At 38.6% G+C, this 14,317-nt stretch overlaps 1 protein-coding gene across 2 annotated transcripts; it reads left to right on the top strand.

The window, feature by feature from the left end:
- The first annotated feature begins 407 nt into the window (after positions 1-407).
- Positions 408-14,091, top strand: LOC149051890 (stimulated by retinoic acid gene 6 protein-like). 2 transcript variants are annotated; one of them, XM_089200359.1, is made up of 20 exons: positions 408-510; positions 1,245-1,302; positions 1,821-1,906; positions 2,478-2,620; positions 3,249-3,369; positions 4,435-4,483; positions 4,825-4,965; positions 5,303-5,385; positions 6,540-6,601; positions 6,805-6,866; positions 7,067-7,148; positions 8,175-8,250; positions 9,107-9,182; positions 9,618-9,666; positions 10,012-10,120; positions 10,229-10,339; positions 11,517-11,680; positions 12,257-12,373; positions 13,109-13,165; positions 13,295-14,091. In XM_089200359.1, the coding sequence occupies exons 1-20, from the start codon at positions 482-484 to the stop codon at positions 13,477-13,479; spliced, it is 1,860 nt and encodes a 619-aa protein (XP_089056485.1). In that variant the 5' UTR covers positions 408-481; the 3' UTR covers positions 13,480-14,091. The 2 variants fall into 2 exon arrangements, with proteins under 2 accessions (XP_089056485.1, XP_089056535.1); XM_089200409.1 differs by lacking the exon at positions 1,245-1,302 and having other exon boundaries at positions 428-510.
- The last annotated feature ends 226 nt before the right edge of the window (positions 14,092-14,317 follow it).

Genomic DNA, 14,317 nt, shown 5'->3' with positions numbered 1-14,317 from the left:
AGTTCCCTGTAGATTTTCAGCTGCCGCCTGTTGGTGGGCCACTTTGGGTTGGTGAGCCACTTTTGAGACCTTTACTTCGCGATCGATCAGAACAATAATGTTTACCTTCCGAGGACGGTAAAAAGCAAATAGCCTTAACATCGTAGGTTACATACCCGAGATAACCTTAGAGCCCGTTTTGTAGGTGTTTCCTTTTCCTCGCAAACGTCTTTGTAAGTCAGTTTTCGTTGACCAGATTTTGTGGCCTTTACGTAATGATTCCCCTGTTTTCCTAATTTTTGAAATATTCTCGAAGCGACCAAACGCGCCACGGGTGTTGTGTTGGCCTATTTCAGGCGTAAAAAGCCTAAAAATACATTGGGTGTCGTTGGAGTCCAGATCTCGCGCGGTTAAAAAACCCTAGGGAGGGAGCCTTCTAAAATTAGACAAGTTTTAGTTTTCAGCAAAGCAGAAACCTACTGGGTTCAGAAAAGCAGTCATAATGGCTTCAGATGCGACAAGTGAGAATGAGTAAGTGATAGAAAAAGTTGTAACAAGTTGTTAATGTGTCTCGTTTATCGAATACATATATCTCGTTGAAAAAGTTTCTAAGACTTGATACCGCACGTGAACTGACATGGCGGGAAGTGTCTCAAAGCAAAGCTCCTCAAGTCGGTTAGAGAAAAAGAGAAGAAATAACATCGAAAGGTGCCAATGAATTCAAGAGTTTATTGGCAAAGTCTCTGGCTGAAATTAAATGTATAAAATGGATCTGTTCTCACAAACGCAATGTTTAGAGATTTCAATTTGGTTGCTTCATGCTTGGTTTATAATACGCAAATATTGATAACAGCTTCTTTAGACTAGTTTATTTATAGGCCAACTACTGTTTTAAAGCTGCAAATATATCCCCACTAATTTGAGAGTTTCTTCTTCCATTTGTTTCATATGCGCCATGCTTAGAAATGGAAAGTGAAATAGAATTTTTTTCATCCATTTCTGTCAGAAATCTAATACCATTGATCAAAAAAACCGCACCACCGATTCACGGTTGCATGATTACAGACCAAATTGGACTCCACTCGCTCTTGATTGCCATTGCCATTCATCGGTTCATTGCTCCTATTGAAAAGAATTCAGTTAGTAACCGCTTGATTATTCAGTTCTGGATATATGTAGAAAGGTAAACATTTACATAGCGAGATGATACGTACTGAAAGTTATGGATGCATGAGCTACTAAATTTCACTTTCCTCTTGTTGTAGCTGTGTTAAGGCTGTCAGCCAGCTAAGACAATTTAATTTTGGATGTCTTGCTCCCGCAGTGAGTGCTCTGTTAAATTTCTAATATTTTGTCGGGTAAACCATTAAAGAAATAATGATAACAATAACAATTATGACGATGAGTAGGTTGAAGATTATGATAATAATAATAAGAATGATGAAATAATAATAATTATGATGATGATGATGACTATGACGACGACGTAAACGGTAGCGATAAGGGATTTCTTTTTTCTTTGCTCTTTATCGAGTGGATATGGACTTGGAAAGGAGCCATAATTGGTTAAAGTTGGAATAGAGAAGAAATGTGAATAATTTCATTGCTCTGAGTGTTCTAAGTTATGTCTGTTGAAAAGTAATAATGATAAGACTTGTAATAAAAGGTCGCTAGCTTGTGTGCGATACTTGTTTGTGAAGCGCCGCAACATTTTGGCAATAGGTGGAACAATAGGCAATGGGAAGTTAATTTTTCTACTCATTTGGTGTTGTTTGTATAATCCTTGAGATAAGATTCATTTTAAAGAATCATCTAATGTTTCTTTATGTTTTTCTTTTCAGTTGGTTATTATTTTTGTTCTTTCATTCCTGAAGCGACGCACTAAGCTTAAATTGGAACTCTGGGATGGGCGCCCAGGACTACTGATGTATGTTGTCCGTGTATGAAAATAGATCTTTTCGTAATTATTTCATAGCAAAGCTAGAATTTGAGCGATTTGGCCCCCATACACATGCACGCATGTGCACCTATTAAGATAAAAGCCTCTGCCCTAGTGATTTGCTCCACTGTAACCCGTCTCGTTTTGCAGTACAATTTATCCCGTATATTATGAAAAGTGTCTACCTTGCAAAATAATTCAAATCTTTATGGACGCCACAATTTATGTATAATTTACCCCTAACATTCAAAAGCTAAAGGTTCAAAACTGAAAGTGTGTCTCAAAAGCTTGTTTATCACATGTAAAAGTGTGTTTGACTCCAAATTTCAAGCATAGGTGCGGTAAGTTGTTTCAACTGATGACTGACTAACTTCCACTCTGGTCCTGTCGCCAAAATTATGCTTGGTCTGCAGGCTAGTGTAACACCAACCAGGATTTTAAAAAAAACAAAAAAAGGGTAGTGGTGCAATTTATCAGCAAGTTGCTGGTTATGTGGCTTCTGATCAAGCAGCAGTACAATTTTCCATAGTGACAACATATCTGTATCATTCTTCTTTAGACCGATGAATTTTCTTGGTGGTCTCAGTAACAGGTGGACTATTGCTGTTACGTTTGGAGCCACAGGTAGCACTGTTATGACCATGGCAATAGTTGGAAAAGGCGGTATCTCGATTGTCCCATCTGAATCTCCCTGGGTAAAAAGTAGGTAACTCTAACGGTATTATGATCGAATTTCTTAGCGGTGATGACAGTAAGAATCATTACGGAGCCTTTCCCAGGAAAAGCTTTGAAATAAAAAGTACAGTAACACATGTAAAGCATATACCTTCAGAAATCTCTCTGTCATGCGCATAATGCACGATGAATGTCTAATGCAGGTTCCATTAAATTGCTCTGTAATAAGAAGCTAAACCCTTGTGGTCTCCAAAGTACAACACTATCATCACAACAAGCGCATGGCCATATTACTAAATGTTTCATTTAAACCTGTAATAACATCCCAAACTTCAAAACGAAATCATTATATAGAGGCAAAATAAGGCTTAGAAAACAAACAAAACCAAAATTTAAACAAGCTAGCCAAACATGAATTGATTAGAAATTGATAGCAAAAACGAAACAAGTAGACAAGAACACACCCATACAAAAACAACCTCTGCAAGGAGACAACCAAAGCTAGGAGACTGAACCAAAAGTATTTTAGAGAAACGACAAAGTAATTGCAAAAACCTAGAATTAAAAGAGTTCCTTTATGGTAATTGAAGAAGTATTTGAGGTCCAAGAATCCTTGATTAAAACTTCGAGCATTTCTTTCTTTCTATTTACTCAGTTATTGACGTTTTGTTGGCCGTCCTCCTTTGTACAATACTATTCTATCCATATTTTGTCTGCCTCACAACTGAATACAAGTTCGTTGGTTCTATCCTTGGCTTTCTTTATGGTGTGTTGAGGTGTGTATATGAGTATTGTCTTATATTATGAGATTTTTTACACTAGTTAATGACGTCAGATTTCATCTACATCGGTAGGACGGTGTAGAAATTCCGGTCATCTCAATTTTTTTTTTTTTTAATGCTGGGTGTTTTACTTGAAACTTCAAAAACGCTTTTGACATTAGTTCTCAATTACATCAGTGAGTTGAAAACCTGCGATTGCATGGGATATGAACGTTCATTTTGGGTTTGGGGCTAAAAAAAATCGGAACTCCTCGAAGTTGATGCAGGTTTCTTTACATTAAACACGCTGAGTACTATGCTTAGCGTACATATATCGAACTATAAGTGCACGCTGGAAGTTTACAGAGCACGGGAGATGCGTTAGGGTTGCTCGAGGCGCAGCCGAAACCAAGTCTACCTTCTCGAGTAAAAGTTTTGATTTTTTTTATCGTATGGTTTGAAAATCAAAATCTTCTATTCGAAAATAGTTTTAGTAAATGTCAGCACCGAAAAATAATATGAACCGTTCGAAAAACGTACGAAAAAATTACAAATTTCTTGGATTAACAAGACCCGCGCGATAGATTTACGCGCTTGAGTTGTTTTGGAACATATCAACACTTCAAAATAATATTTACCATTCTAATGAAGAGTGCCTAACGCCACAAAGCCTTAGCTGAGGTGAGGAAACTCAGTTTTGTTTTCGGCCATAACTCGCATCGCGTGTAGGAATGAAGTATCGTCAACTAGAACACTAATTTCGTCGCTTGAAAGAGCTACATGCCCATTGTAATGCGACGCGAGTTTGTTTAGTATATTTTCTTTTCATCTTGAGCTGGAAAAGGTCCATGTCTATTGCGATAAAACGGAAGAAATCTTGAAAGTTTTGAAAGCTCGCGGCTAACCTCGATCGACGGGAACTTTTAGCCGAAGTGAAACTGCAAACGTCATGTTATGGATGCACGGCTGTGCGTACATAAAGATTTTTACCATGGTAGCTTTTTAGGAATTACGTAGGACTTGTGCGCACTATATAGGCCAGATGATAGGCAACTAATTGATTTTCATGGTTTCTTTCAGGTTTTCTTTCCAACTTGCTACACAGATACGTTGCCACGTTGCGTATAAGGTATTAGTTTTGGAATGCATCAACAAGCATGAAGTACTTGTGTTTCTTTATGATCACGCAGATAAAGCTGCTTGCTATGTTTTTATGAACGACTAAAACCTTAGGGGATGAATTACAGAGAAAGAGTTAAGTCATCCAAAATACTAATATAATACGTGGATAAATTTTGCTATATATTTGTTTTATGTAGAAAAGGCTAGAGAGCACTCCCCGGGAATTTTTTTTCGCTGTTGTTTCGAGTGCCATTATTGCAGTTGGCTATAAATTAGATTTTAATGTGTCATGGAACAAAATTATGGCCTTTATGTCTTTACTTACTAATGTATTTCTTTTCCTTTTAGAAAACAGGATACTATGGAACAAGGGTTCTTATTTATAACCTGCCTACAACACTGTGCCTTATCTTTATAACAGCGCGATTTGCTTTCCTTATTGTTCGACGAGTTAGACAGATGTGGTCTGTATCTTCTACAGAGTCAGCTGTAAGTTAGAGTTTCATACATGTATGTTTTCCTCCCTTTACAGCAAGTACAGAAGTGTGTAATTTTTGCATGTGTCTTCGACTGGTTGGAGTTTTTAGATCATTCCCTGTTTAGTTTAGCACGGCGAGGCAATAATAACATCATAAAATTCAAAGGAGGGTGTGGAGCAAGGTTTCAATGACGCTTTAAAATCGAAATAAAAAAGAAAATTACCAAATATCATGAGATCTGGGAGTATTCAAGACTTTATAAACAAACAGGAGAAAATGGCAACAGGAAGGTACAAATTTAAAGGATTGAATGTATTGGTAACCGTCCCTCAAATCTTTTTCTCTAGGGAAAGGACTCCTGCTCCCGCTCACTGGCTCATGATGCTGACGTTGTTCACGTGAAGTTCATTTTAGGGCAAAAACTTCCAATGTAAAATATCTTTTTAAAGCTCTAGAAGTTGGTCCTCTAAACAAGCTCTTGTTTAGTGTACGACTAAAAACAGTTAAATTTCACTATCTTTCATTGTCCTTGTCTTGATTTGTTTTGCCTTAGTCCTTGTCCTTCTCTTTGTTTTGTCCTTGTCCTTGACCTTGTCTTTGTCCTTGTCTTTGTCCTTGCTCTTGTCCTTGTCCTTGTCTTTGTGTTTGTGCTCATATTTGTTTGTGCTCTTTTTTCCCATCCTCGTCTTTGTCCTAGTCCTTGTCCTTGTTCTTGTCTTTCTCCTTCTCCTTGTTTTGTCCATGTCCTAGTCCTAGTCCTTGTCCTTGTCTTTGTCTTTGTCTTTGTCCTTGTCCTTGTCCTTGTCCCATTCCTTGTCCTTGTCCTTGTCTTTGTCTTTGTCCTTGTCCTTGTCCTTGTCCTTGTCCTTGTCTTTGTCCTTGTCCTTGTCTTTGTCTTTGTCTTTGTCCTTGTCCCTGTCCTTGTTTTTGTTATTGTCCTTGTATTTCTAATTCTCCTTGTCATTGTACTTTTCTTTCTCCTTCTCCTTGTTTTGTCCATGTCCTAGTCCTTGTCCTTGTCTTTGTCTTTGTCCTTGTCCTTGTCCTTGTTTTTGTTATTGTCCTTGTATTTCTAATTCTCCTTGTCATTGTACTTTTCTTTCTCCTTCTCCTTGTTTTGTCCTTGTCCTAGTCCTTGTCCTTGTCCTTGTCTTTGTCTTTGTCCTTGTCCTTGTCCTTGTCCTTGTCCTTGTCTTTGTCTTTGTCCTTGTCCTTGTCCTTGTCCTTGTCCTTGTCCTTGTCCTTGTCTTTGTCTTTGTCTTTGTCTTTGTCTTTGTCTTTGTCTTTGTCTTTATCTTTGTCTTTGTCTTTGTCCATGTCCTTGTCCTTATCCTCGTCCTCCTCCTCGTCCTCATCCTCGTTTTGTCCATGTCCTTGTCCAAGTCCTTCTCCTACTCCTTGGTTTGTCCTTGTTCTAGTGTCTTTGTCGTTGCACTTGACCTGACCTGACCCGACTTTAGCCTTAGCTCTTGCCCTTATCCTCCAAGTCCCCGTCCTCGTTCTTTTCCTTCTAGTCATGGTGAGCTATAGATCAGAATAAGAGTTATTGTTATTGCCAGCAGTGTCGTCTTCGGAAATTTTTAGATACCCGGACAAGACAGAGTGGTATTGGAAGGTCTTCTACTTTTTTTATACACCAAGACAAGGTGTGTATGGTATTCCATTATAACATAAACAATTAACGTTTGTATTTTCGGTCGATCTATTGGTTTTTACTTCATGATTTTCAATCGTATATAGGCCCTGATTCATTTATCATTTTGTTTATTTATTTCAATATTTTTTTTTAATAACGAGCTTATAGACTTAGAGATTGGACTCATGACATGGACAACTTGTATGATTTCAGATTTCAAGTTCTCCACTCAGTTGATATCAACAGTGTTTCTCGTCGGGATAGTTGTCTTTGAAGTAAGTACTCAGTGTATCAGAAGATGCCTTGTCTATCGATATGGAATTGGAGTTATTTATTCTCTGCATTTTGATTTGTCTTTGGCAAGGATTCAAGTTTTATAACAGACACGCGTGTGTATATTAATTACATATTATCTATAACAAATTTTTGCCATAAAATGATTCCTATATATTTTATTTCTCTTTGTTGTATTTAGGTATTAGTGCTTTTGCTCTCAGGGTTTGAAGAAATTATGGGCGCATTTAGGGGTTTCGATTTGAGTTTTCATACTCTGAGAGGTGATGTATTAGCAGTAAAATATGATAATTTACCTGGTTCCTAAAATCTTTCAAGGTCAAAGCCTTGATGGACTTGACCATGTGAGGCGGACAATCTTTCATCAGTCTGATATGGTTTGATGCTACTCTGGTTTAAAGATTTAATGAATGTAAGCGAGAAGTTCATAGACCCTAGGAATTGATAGAGCCCACAATTCATAGACCCCTCTGGGTTACATTCATTAAATCTTTAAGTTAGAGTAGCATCAAACCACGTCTGATTGCCCACCTGGTTGCCATGTGAAATTTAATATATTTGATCAGTTTTTTCGTCGCTAAGTCCATCAGTCAATTAATCAAAACTTTTCCGAAAACGACTCAACATATTATGATCCACGGAAACTGCTTCATAAAAATTAGTCATATTACTATTGTTCATTGTCATATGTCAAATAGGATAACTGCACTCTGATAGGCTGTAATTTCTGCGCCATTTCTTAGAAACTGTTACTCCTGTGAACATTACTATTAGAACACCCCACAAAAAAAGACCACGTAAGGAGTCGAAGATCTCCTCAGAAAATTTTGCTATATTGCAGAGGTTAAATCGTTCTAAATCGTGCTGAGATGATTATAAACTTGAAACTTCAGCGAGAGAAGGTCGCTCATGCAAAAAGCCTTTATCGTGCACATAGAGATCTCTTTCCATATAGTGAGGAGAATTCCATTCCGACGTCGTATCGAGAAGGTCAGCTCCAGTATTACGGGTTATTTTAGCCTGTTCTAGGCGCTCAGTTAATGAAACGATTGTAAACGACGCAATAGTTACAGACGAGTAAAATCGAGGAAGGTTTGGCTCGGGATCGTTACGTGAACCAACCAAATTCCTCTGGTTGTTTTTGCTCCACCGCCGCTTTAATCGCACTGTTTAGAAATGCGCTGTTCCCTATTCCGCTGTTTTATTACCCAGTTGCTTGTTTGGAACGGTTTAGGTCTGTTTTCTATCTTTTGTTGGCTAGATTTATATATTTCTTATATTGATTTTAGGTTGTCTTTACGGATCGTACATTTTCGCAGCTCTGATTTATGTCATAACAACACTTCATTTCATGAAGTGCCACAGGTATCTATGACTAGTTTCCTAGACGTGTTCGTGTGGAGCATTACTGTTCAACAGGACACTTGAGTTTTGTGAGGGATCAGGGATGGCACAGTACTGAGTGAAAGCGCCCGTCTCCCTCCGCTTCGACCCGGGTTCTTTTACCGGATCCGGTGTTAAATGCTTTGAAGGTTTTTTCCCTCCGGGTCCTCTGATTTTCCTCGTGGAAACAGTGAACAAGGAGAGTCACCACATGGAATGTCCACTGCTAAATTTCTATTAAGACACTGTCCGATCTCGATCGCTTGTCAGTATTTCTTTCAAAATTCGTAATTCTTTATGGTTAAAGCTCTAAAGCTAAGGTAACTCATATATTTTATTGAGAACGACCTCAATACGTGTTTGTGGAAAAGAAAACCCTCTGACCACCCCCCTTTCTCTCCCTCCTCCCCTCCCCACCGCCACCGGGTGATCAATAATGACACGTCCCTTCTTCCCAATGCGAGTTAAAATATTTCGGGTTCGAGTCACGAGTTGAGTTCGAGTCAATTTAAATTACTCCCTTCTTTTAGCTTTTAGATTTTTTTCTCTTTTTTTTTTTTGATTTCTGTGTCAAAATGATGTGAGGGATACAAGAGCACCTAGTTTTAAGCTTTTTGACGGCCGTTTGTGAGGGTTAATTCTGCATTGATCTATAGCTCCTTGACTCGAACTTGACTCGTTACTCGAGCTTGACTCGGGCTCAATGTTGGCTCGTGAGATGGTATTACTCTTGCTGTGTAAGTCTTTTCCTGCAACACAACGCTTACTCGTTTTAAGGCTTTCTTTTGAATTCGGACTGAAAGATTGTTACAACGTCTATTGTAATTCTTTCTCCAAGGGACCACGTGCTCCAGCTTTACCGTGGAGATAGACGTCTAATGCAAAATGTTTGCCTCTCACCGGCCTCTTTTGTGGTATGGCGATAAATTTGCTTTCAATACTCCTATAAAAATTAAAGAGGAAATGACTAACACTTGCCTACACCGATATCTGTTGAAACATTACCTTACATGAAGGGCAAGATGATTTGAAAGGTTGGAAAGCTTTCAGCCTTTTCCAGAAAATTGAGAATTTGCTCCATGAATAGCCTAAAGATGGTTGAATGTAACTGACGACAACAGTCAAAACGCGTCAAGTTCACCTTCACCTTCACCTTTACCTTCACCTTCACCTTCACCTTCACCTTCACCTTCACCTTCACCTTCACCTTCACCTTCACCTTCACGTTCGCGTTCAGGCTTACGGTCACGGTCATCACAGTTACAGCTGCGTTCATCGTCATGGTCACGATCATGATTTAAAGGAGGTCACGTACATTTTTTCTCACTACTGAATATTTTGTCTTGAAGGGGAGAAGTTTGAGTTATACCGGATACCAAATCGCCTATTCCGTGATCGGTATGTATGGTGTTCCTCAAACTTAAAAGCATTAAAAGCAATGCAAAAGCTGTAGTTCCAATTATCCATTTTTATTATTAATTTCACAGGAACATCCAGAGTAACAGATCTGGCGCGATCCTTTATTAACGCAAAAGAGGTTTCTTTTCGTTTTTACCTTGCCTAAGATAATTAAGAGTTGGAATAAGTTGAGGGTTTGCATAACTTTCACGTATGTTCTAAACACCTCTTGTGTTAAAACAAGGCTTCGTAGAGTGCAAAGCAGTTTCTAATCAGTATGCAAATTGTGAGATATTCAGATCTCTAGTATTGTTTTTTCAATTTTTCGCTTGTTTCTCTTTGCAGGTTTTGTTGTGTTGTCAAATTTGGGCTTCCTTCTTTCTCTCATTCTAAGCTTACCAATTCATTTCAAGATAATACGCGATTCGATTTTATCAATTGCAAAGGGACTTGTGTAAGTAGATTGATAATGTGAATAGGTTGTCATATATGTTGTTTACATTTTCCCTCAGGTATTTAAATCGTTTTTGTTTGTTTAGCTGTTTGCTGTTTTTTTTTCCAGACCATCGATAGTGCTGGCTGTCATATTAGGAGTGTTCCAGCGCATGTTCCTATCTCGATATGTCTTTCGTGACAGAGAATACCCAAATTTCTCAGTCGTGATTGACAACAGGTAACTTAAAAAAAAACAGTTTCTGTTTCTAATAACGTGATAAGCTGAGCTGCGCACGTACTTTGACTGGTTCTTGACACATAGATGACGTCATGATAAACACATTTTCGTTGCTTTATCATTGATTGTTAACGTGGCTGTGTTCAGTTATAGATCACAAAAGACGTCAATTTATGGTAAGAAAATCGCTGAACCACTCGGCAATTTTATCGAGCGAGTGCTCAGTATTTTCTTGGCCGCCAACTTTTTTTTTTAATAGCAGCAGAAGGCTGGGGAGAGAAAGAAATTTGTACTAAGGGGGCGGTCGACGGTCAAAAATAAGGAGTGACGTTCACTCTAGCTCCAAATCAAAATGGCCGGTCGGATGAACGATCGCGAGCTTATAACGTTAGCTCGCCTTAATGAGACGCCTGCACTGCAAAGTCAGCTGTGAGCTACTGACCAGAAGCGAGTTAACATGGCGTCTATGTGTTAGTTAGAGATTACATTGGCGTTTAGGGTGGGTGTGCCATTCTGAGTCTTAATCCTCTTCACCTCCTTCACGTTAAATGAATCAATTTATGTCACAAAAGCTTGCATTCTTGCACTATGTAACATTAGCTGTGTATGCGAATTTTCCAACACAATTTGTCCAAGATAGTGGCTTTGACACTTTATAGAGAATATGGCTGTTCGTCTCATCTGCCATCTGCAACTAAAGCAAATGCTGCTAGTCTTGCCAAAGGCACGAGATTTTGGCACAAAAATTTGTTTGTGCGGAGTTTCTCATAATGTGCTACCAATAAGAATGCTGCAGCTCTATAGAAAATCACCTGAATAATTTACCTCTCCTCTTCTCTGAAGAAGGTCATTCTGCTTTTAAGAGGCTTATCGGGAATCAGCACATGGGGCTGCCTCCAGGTTTCTTGACGGTCTTGGCCTTTATCGAGCAACATTTACTTGAAAACTTTCGAAACGACAGATCGTAGGTAGAAAACATTTTTTTACGCCAAACAGCTAATTTTTCCGCCACGTAACCGCTAATGGTTAACCCCACTTAGACGCTCTTCTTTATGTTTACCTTCTTGAAAATAGGCCACGTTTTCTACTCAACATTGTTCCTCTTACTATAAACAGCTATTAGTTATTTCTGTTTCACTTTTTTCTATTTTGTTCTCGTTTTGGAATCATTTTTTAGACGACTGTTCTCTATCATGTCGTATGCGTTTGTGTTCCTCAACGCCATTGTTGGATTCCTGTCAGGTCTTCTTCGCATAGCTAAAGCTACGATTCTCGGACTTTTCTTCATCTCGCGTCTCGACCGAACTGTTTTAATGCCAGGATTTCAGAGCTGGGACAAAGGTAAGCTCTCCGAAAAAACGCATGCTTAGAAAGTTAATTCCTCCGTGTACCTATAATCTGCCATTCAGTGCTTGCCAAACGGCGGTATCTCTGCCAAAAAGTTGAAACATTGGGTAACTGCTTGTTGCTTCTCAGACTTTGTTTCTTGCTGCGTTTGATTTTCTCAAATTAACAAAGCATTTGAATAAAAATGGAACACAGCATAAGGGACTGTTAATAATTTTTGGCCTGGGGGAAGGGGATCGGAGGATTTTGGTTGTGTCACAATATAATCTACCCGACCCTCAATAAGACTCCGTAGTATTCTAATGAATTCCCCCTTTAATCCTTATTGGCAGTCAATTTGCTATAGTTCCCCCCTTTCAACTCTGTAAGAGACGACTGATTCCCCTTCCTCCCCCACTGAAAGCCATGCGATCACTTGCAAAATCCTCTTTCCCCTTCTCAACCCCAGTGATGAATTATGATTGGTAAAGATACTTTAGCCATGCTTCAACTAAAAGGACCTCAACGGCAACGCAGACTTCAGTTAAATCCCCATCTAACGCCCATTTTCCCCTTCAACTTAACGAACAGGTTTTGTTGCGTATCTTGGATTTCTTCATGTGTTGGTAGCCCACAGACATCCTGTTGTGTTAATGTTCTGCCAATTGCTCATTGAAAGCAACAAGGGGACAACTTCGGAGGAGAAACGTAAGCAACTTTTAAGAAATTAAATTCTTCTGATCTCAGAAGAACACATTGATAGTATCAACTCGAGAAGGATTGGTTAATCAGACAATCAGTCGCTCGGTCAGTAACCAAGTGAATCAATTCGTCAGTCAATCAGTCAGTCAGTCAGTCAGTCCATCAGTCCGTCCGTCACTCAGTCAGTCAGTCCGTCAGTCAATAAGCAATAAGTAAATGTGTCAGCGTGTCAGTTATTCAGTCTGCCTCTCTGTTTGTCTGTCTATCTGTTATTCCGATATTTTTCTCACCCGAACTGTCTTTTATTAACAATTATTCGCCGAAGGCGAAGTGAATACTGTTGAATAATTCCCGTATCAATGTTCACTGAACCTGAGGCGAATAACATTTAGTACAGTTGCTCAGGTGCTTTCGAATAATTTTGCAAATTATTTAAACAAAGAAAGCATTTCGCATATTTTGTTACAACTGTGTTGATTACTTATATCTACGTACATAAGAAAGAAAATTTAACAGTGTCATTTAATGCCATTGAAAGCCGTATTCCACCAAACTCAGTATGATAGCATCTTTTGTGCTTTTTTCAATTGAAATTTTTTTCCTATCACATTTATCACTTCCGTGGAAACGAAGTGATTAAGGCGAGATATGACGCAATCCTCGACCAATCAGATTGCGCGCACCTCTACAACTAAATATAGCTGTGTTTAACAAACTGACTTAAAAATCTGTCCGTCACAGGGCATTCCAGCATTTCTGTGCAGCCAAACAACGCTGAGGAGCCAAAGCAAGTCACTGGTATGTCACTTAATTAATGTATCGTAGCCTTACCGGACAGTGCATGAGTTCCGTTTTTAAGGGAGTCTACATATAGTTTGGATTTTCTCAAATGCACTTCAGTAATATAGTTTATGTACTTTAAAACAGGATTCAAACGCGAAATCCGCCATCCACGCCTGTCACAGAGGGTGGTCAACCGCTGGCTTCTAGCTGTAACTCTCCTTCGCAATCCCACAATCATACAGTATCGTCACCATTCCTTTTCGGTACCCATTGAACAGAGTGAGGTCGACACGTCTTCAGTATCAGTTTTAGTCGATTCTATGGTCTAATCGTAAGGCTTAGCTCATAGCACATAAATATTTTAAGGATTAAATGAAGGGCATTGTAATAGCCAAGTATTGCAAGATATATAGCTGTTACGAGAAAGGTTATCGGAAAAAAACGGACAAAACTGCAGGCGACAATCTCTGAAAATAATCTGGGTATCCGGTAACTAATGAATTTTATTAAGTAAAGGAAAATATATTAGTTAATCAAACTCGCTGTACCTCGTCCGTACAATGACGTTTCTCAGATTTCCTTTGCATCCTGAAGTCAAGGTGCCGTGATCTGAAAACCACCCTCAATACCTTTCATGGTTGTCGTGTGCATTTTTACGCTTTTTGTCGGACCACCTCTCTCGAAACAGCTGTATATTCCATGATAGGTTTATGCTCCAAATTAAATACTGCATAAAAAAAAAAGCCCATCATGTAAAAAGAAAATAGAATTTTTTCTTTTGTTTTTCTTAACATAGTTTATCATCATGAAACTTTCAAAGTTCAAGTGCGTCTTTAAGACTAAGTTAGACAGTTTAGTATTGGATAACATGAGTTGTATTCTATGTTACATTTATGCATTAAAAACGACTGCTCGGCTATAAGGCTGATAATTTTGCAATCTGGTGACAAGTATGGGGTAAATGGAGCTTTATTTGGTTTTTCTTAACATGGTTTAACATTACTTTTGTAACTTTCAAAGTTAAACTACGATTCTAAGACTAAGTGAAGCCAATTCGTCGCCAGCCAGTTATTGATTCAAAATAAAAAAAAGATCTTTTTTTTTTAATGTGGTTAACGATCTCGTTACCATTTTGCAGCGTGCAGCGTAACCCCATAATTATGGGAA

The sequence above is a fragment of the Pocillopora damicornis genome, chromosome 1 (assembly GCF_964200805.1).
Source record: "Pocillopora damicornis chromosome 1, jaPocDami1.2, whole genome shotgun sequence".
Lineage (NCBI taxonomy): Eukaryota > Metazoa > Cnidaria > Anthozoa > Scleractinia > Pocilloporidae > Pocillopora > Pocillopora damicornis.
The sequence above is the reverse complement of the archived record's forward strand: the minus strand, read 5'-3'. Positions and strand labels throughout refer to the sequence as shown.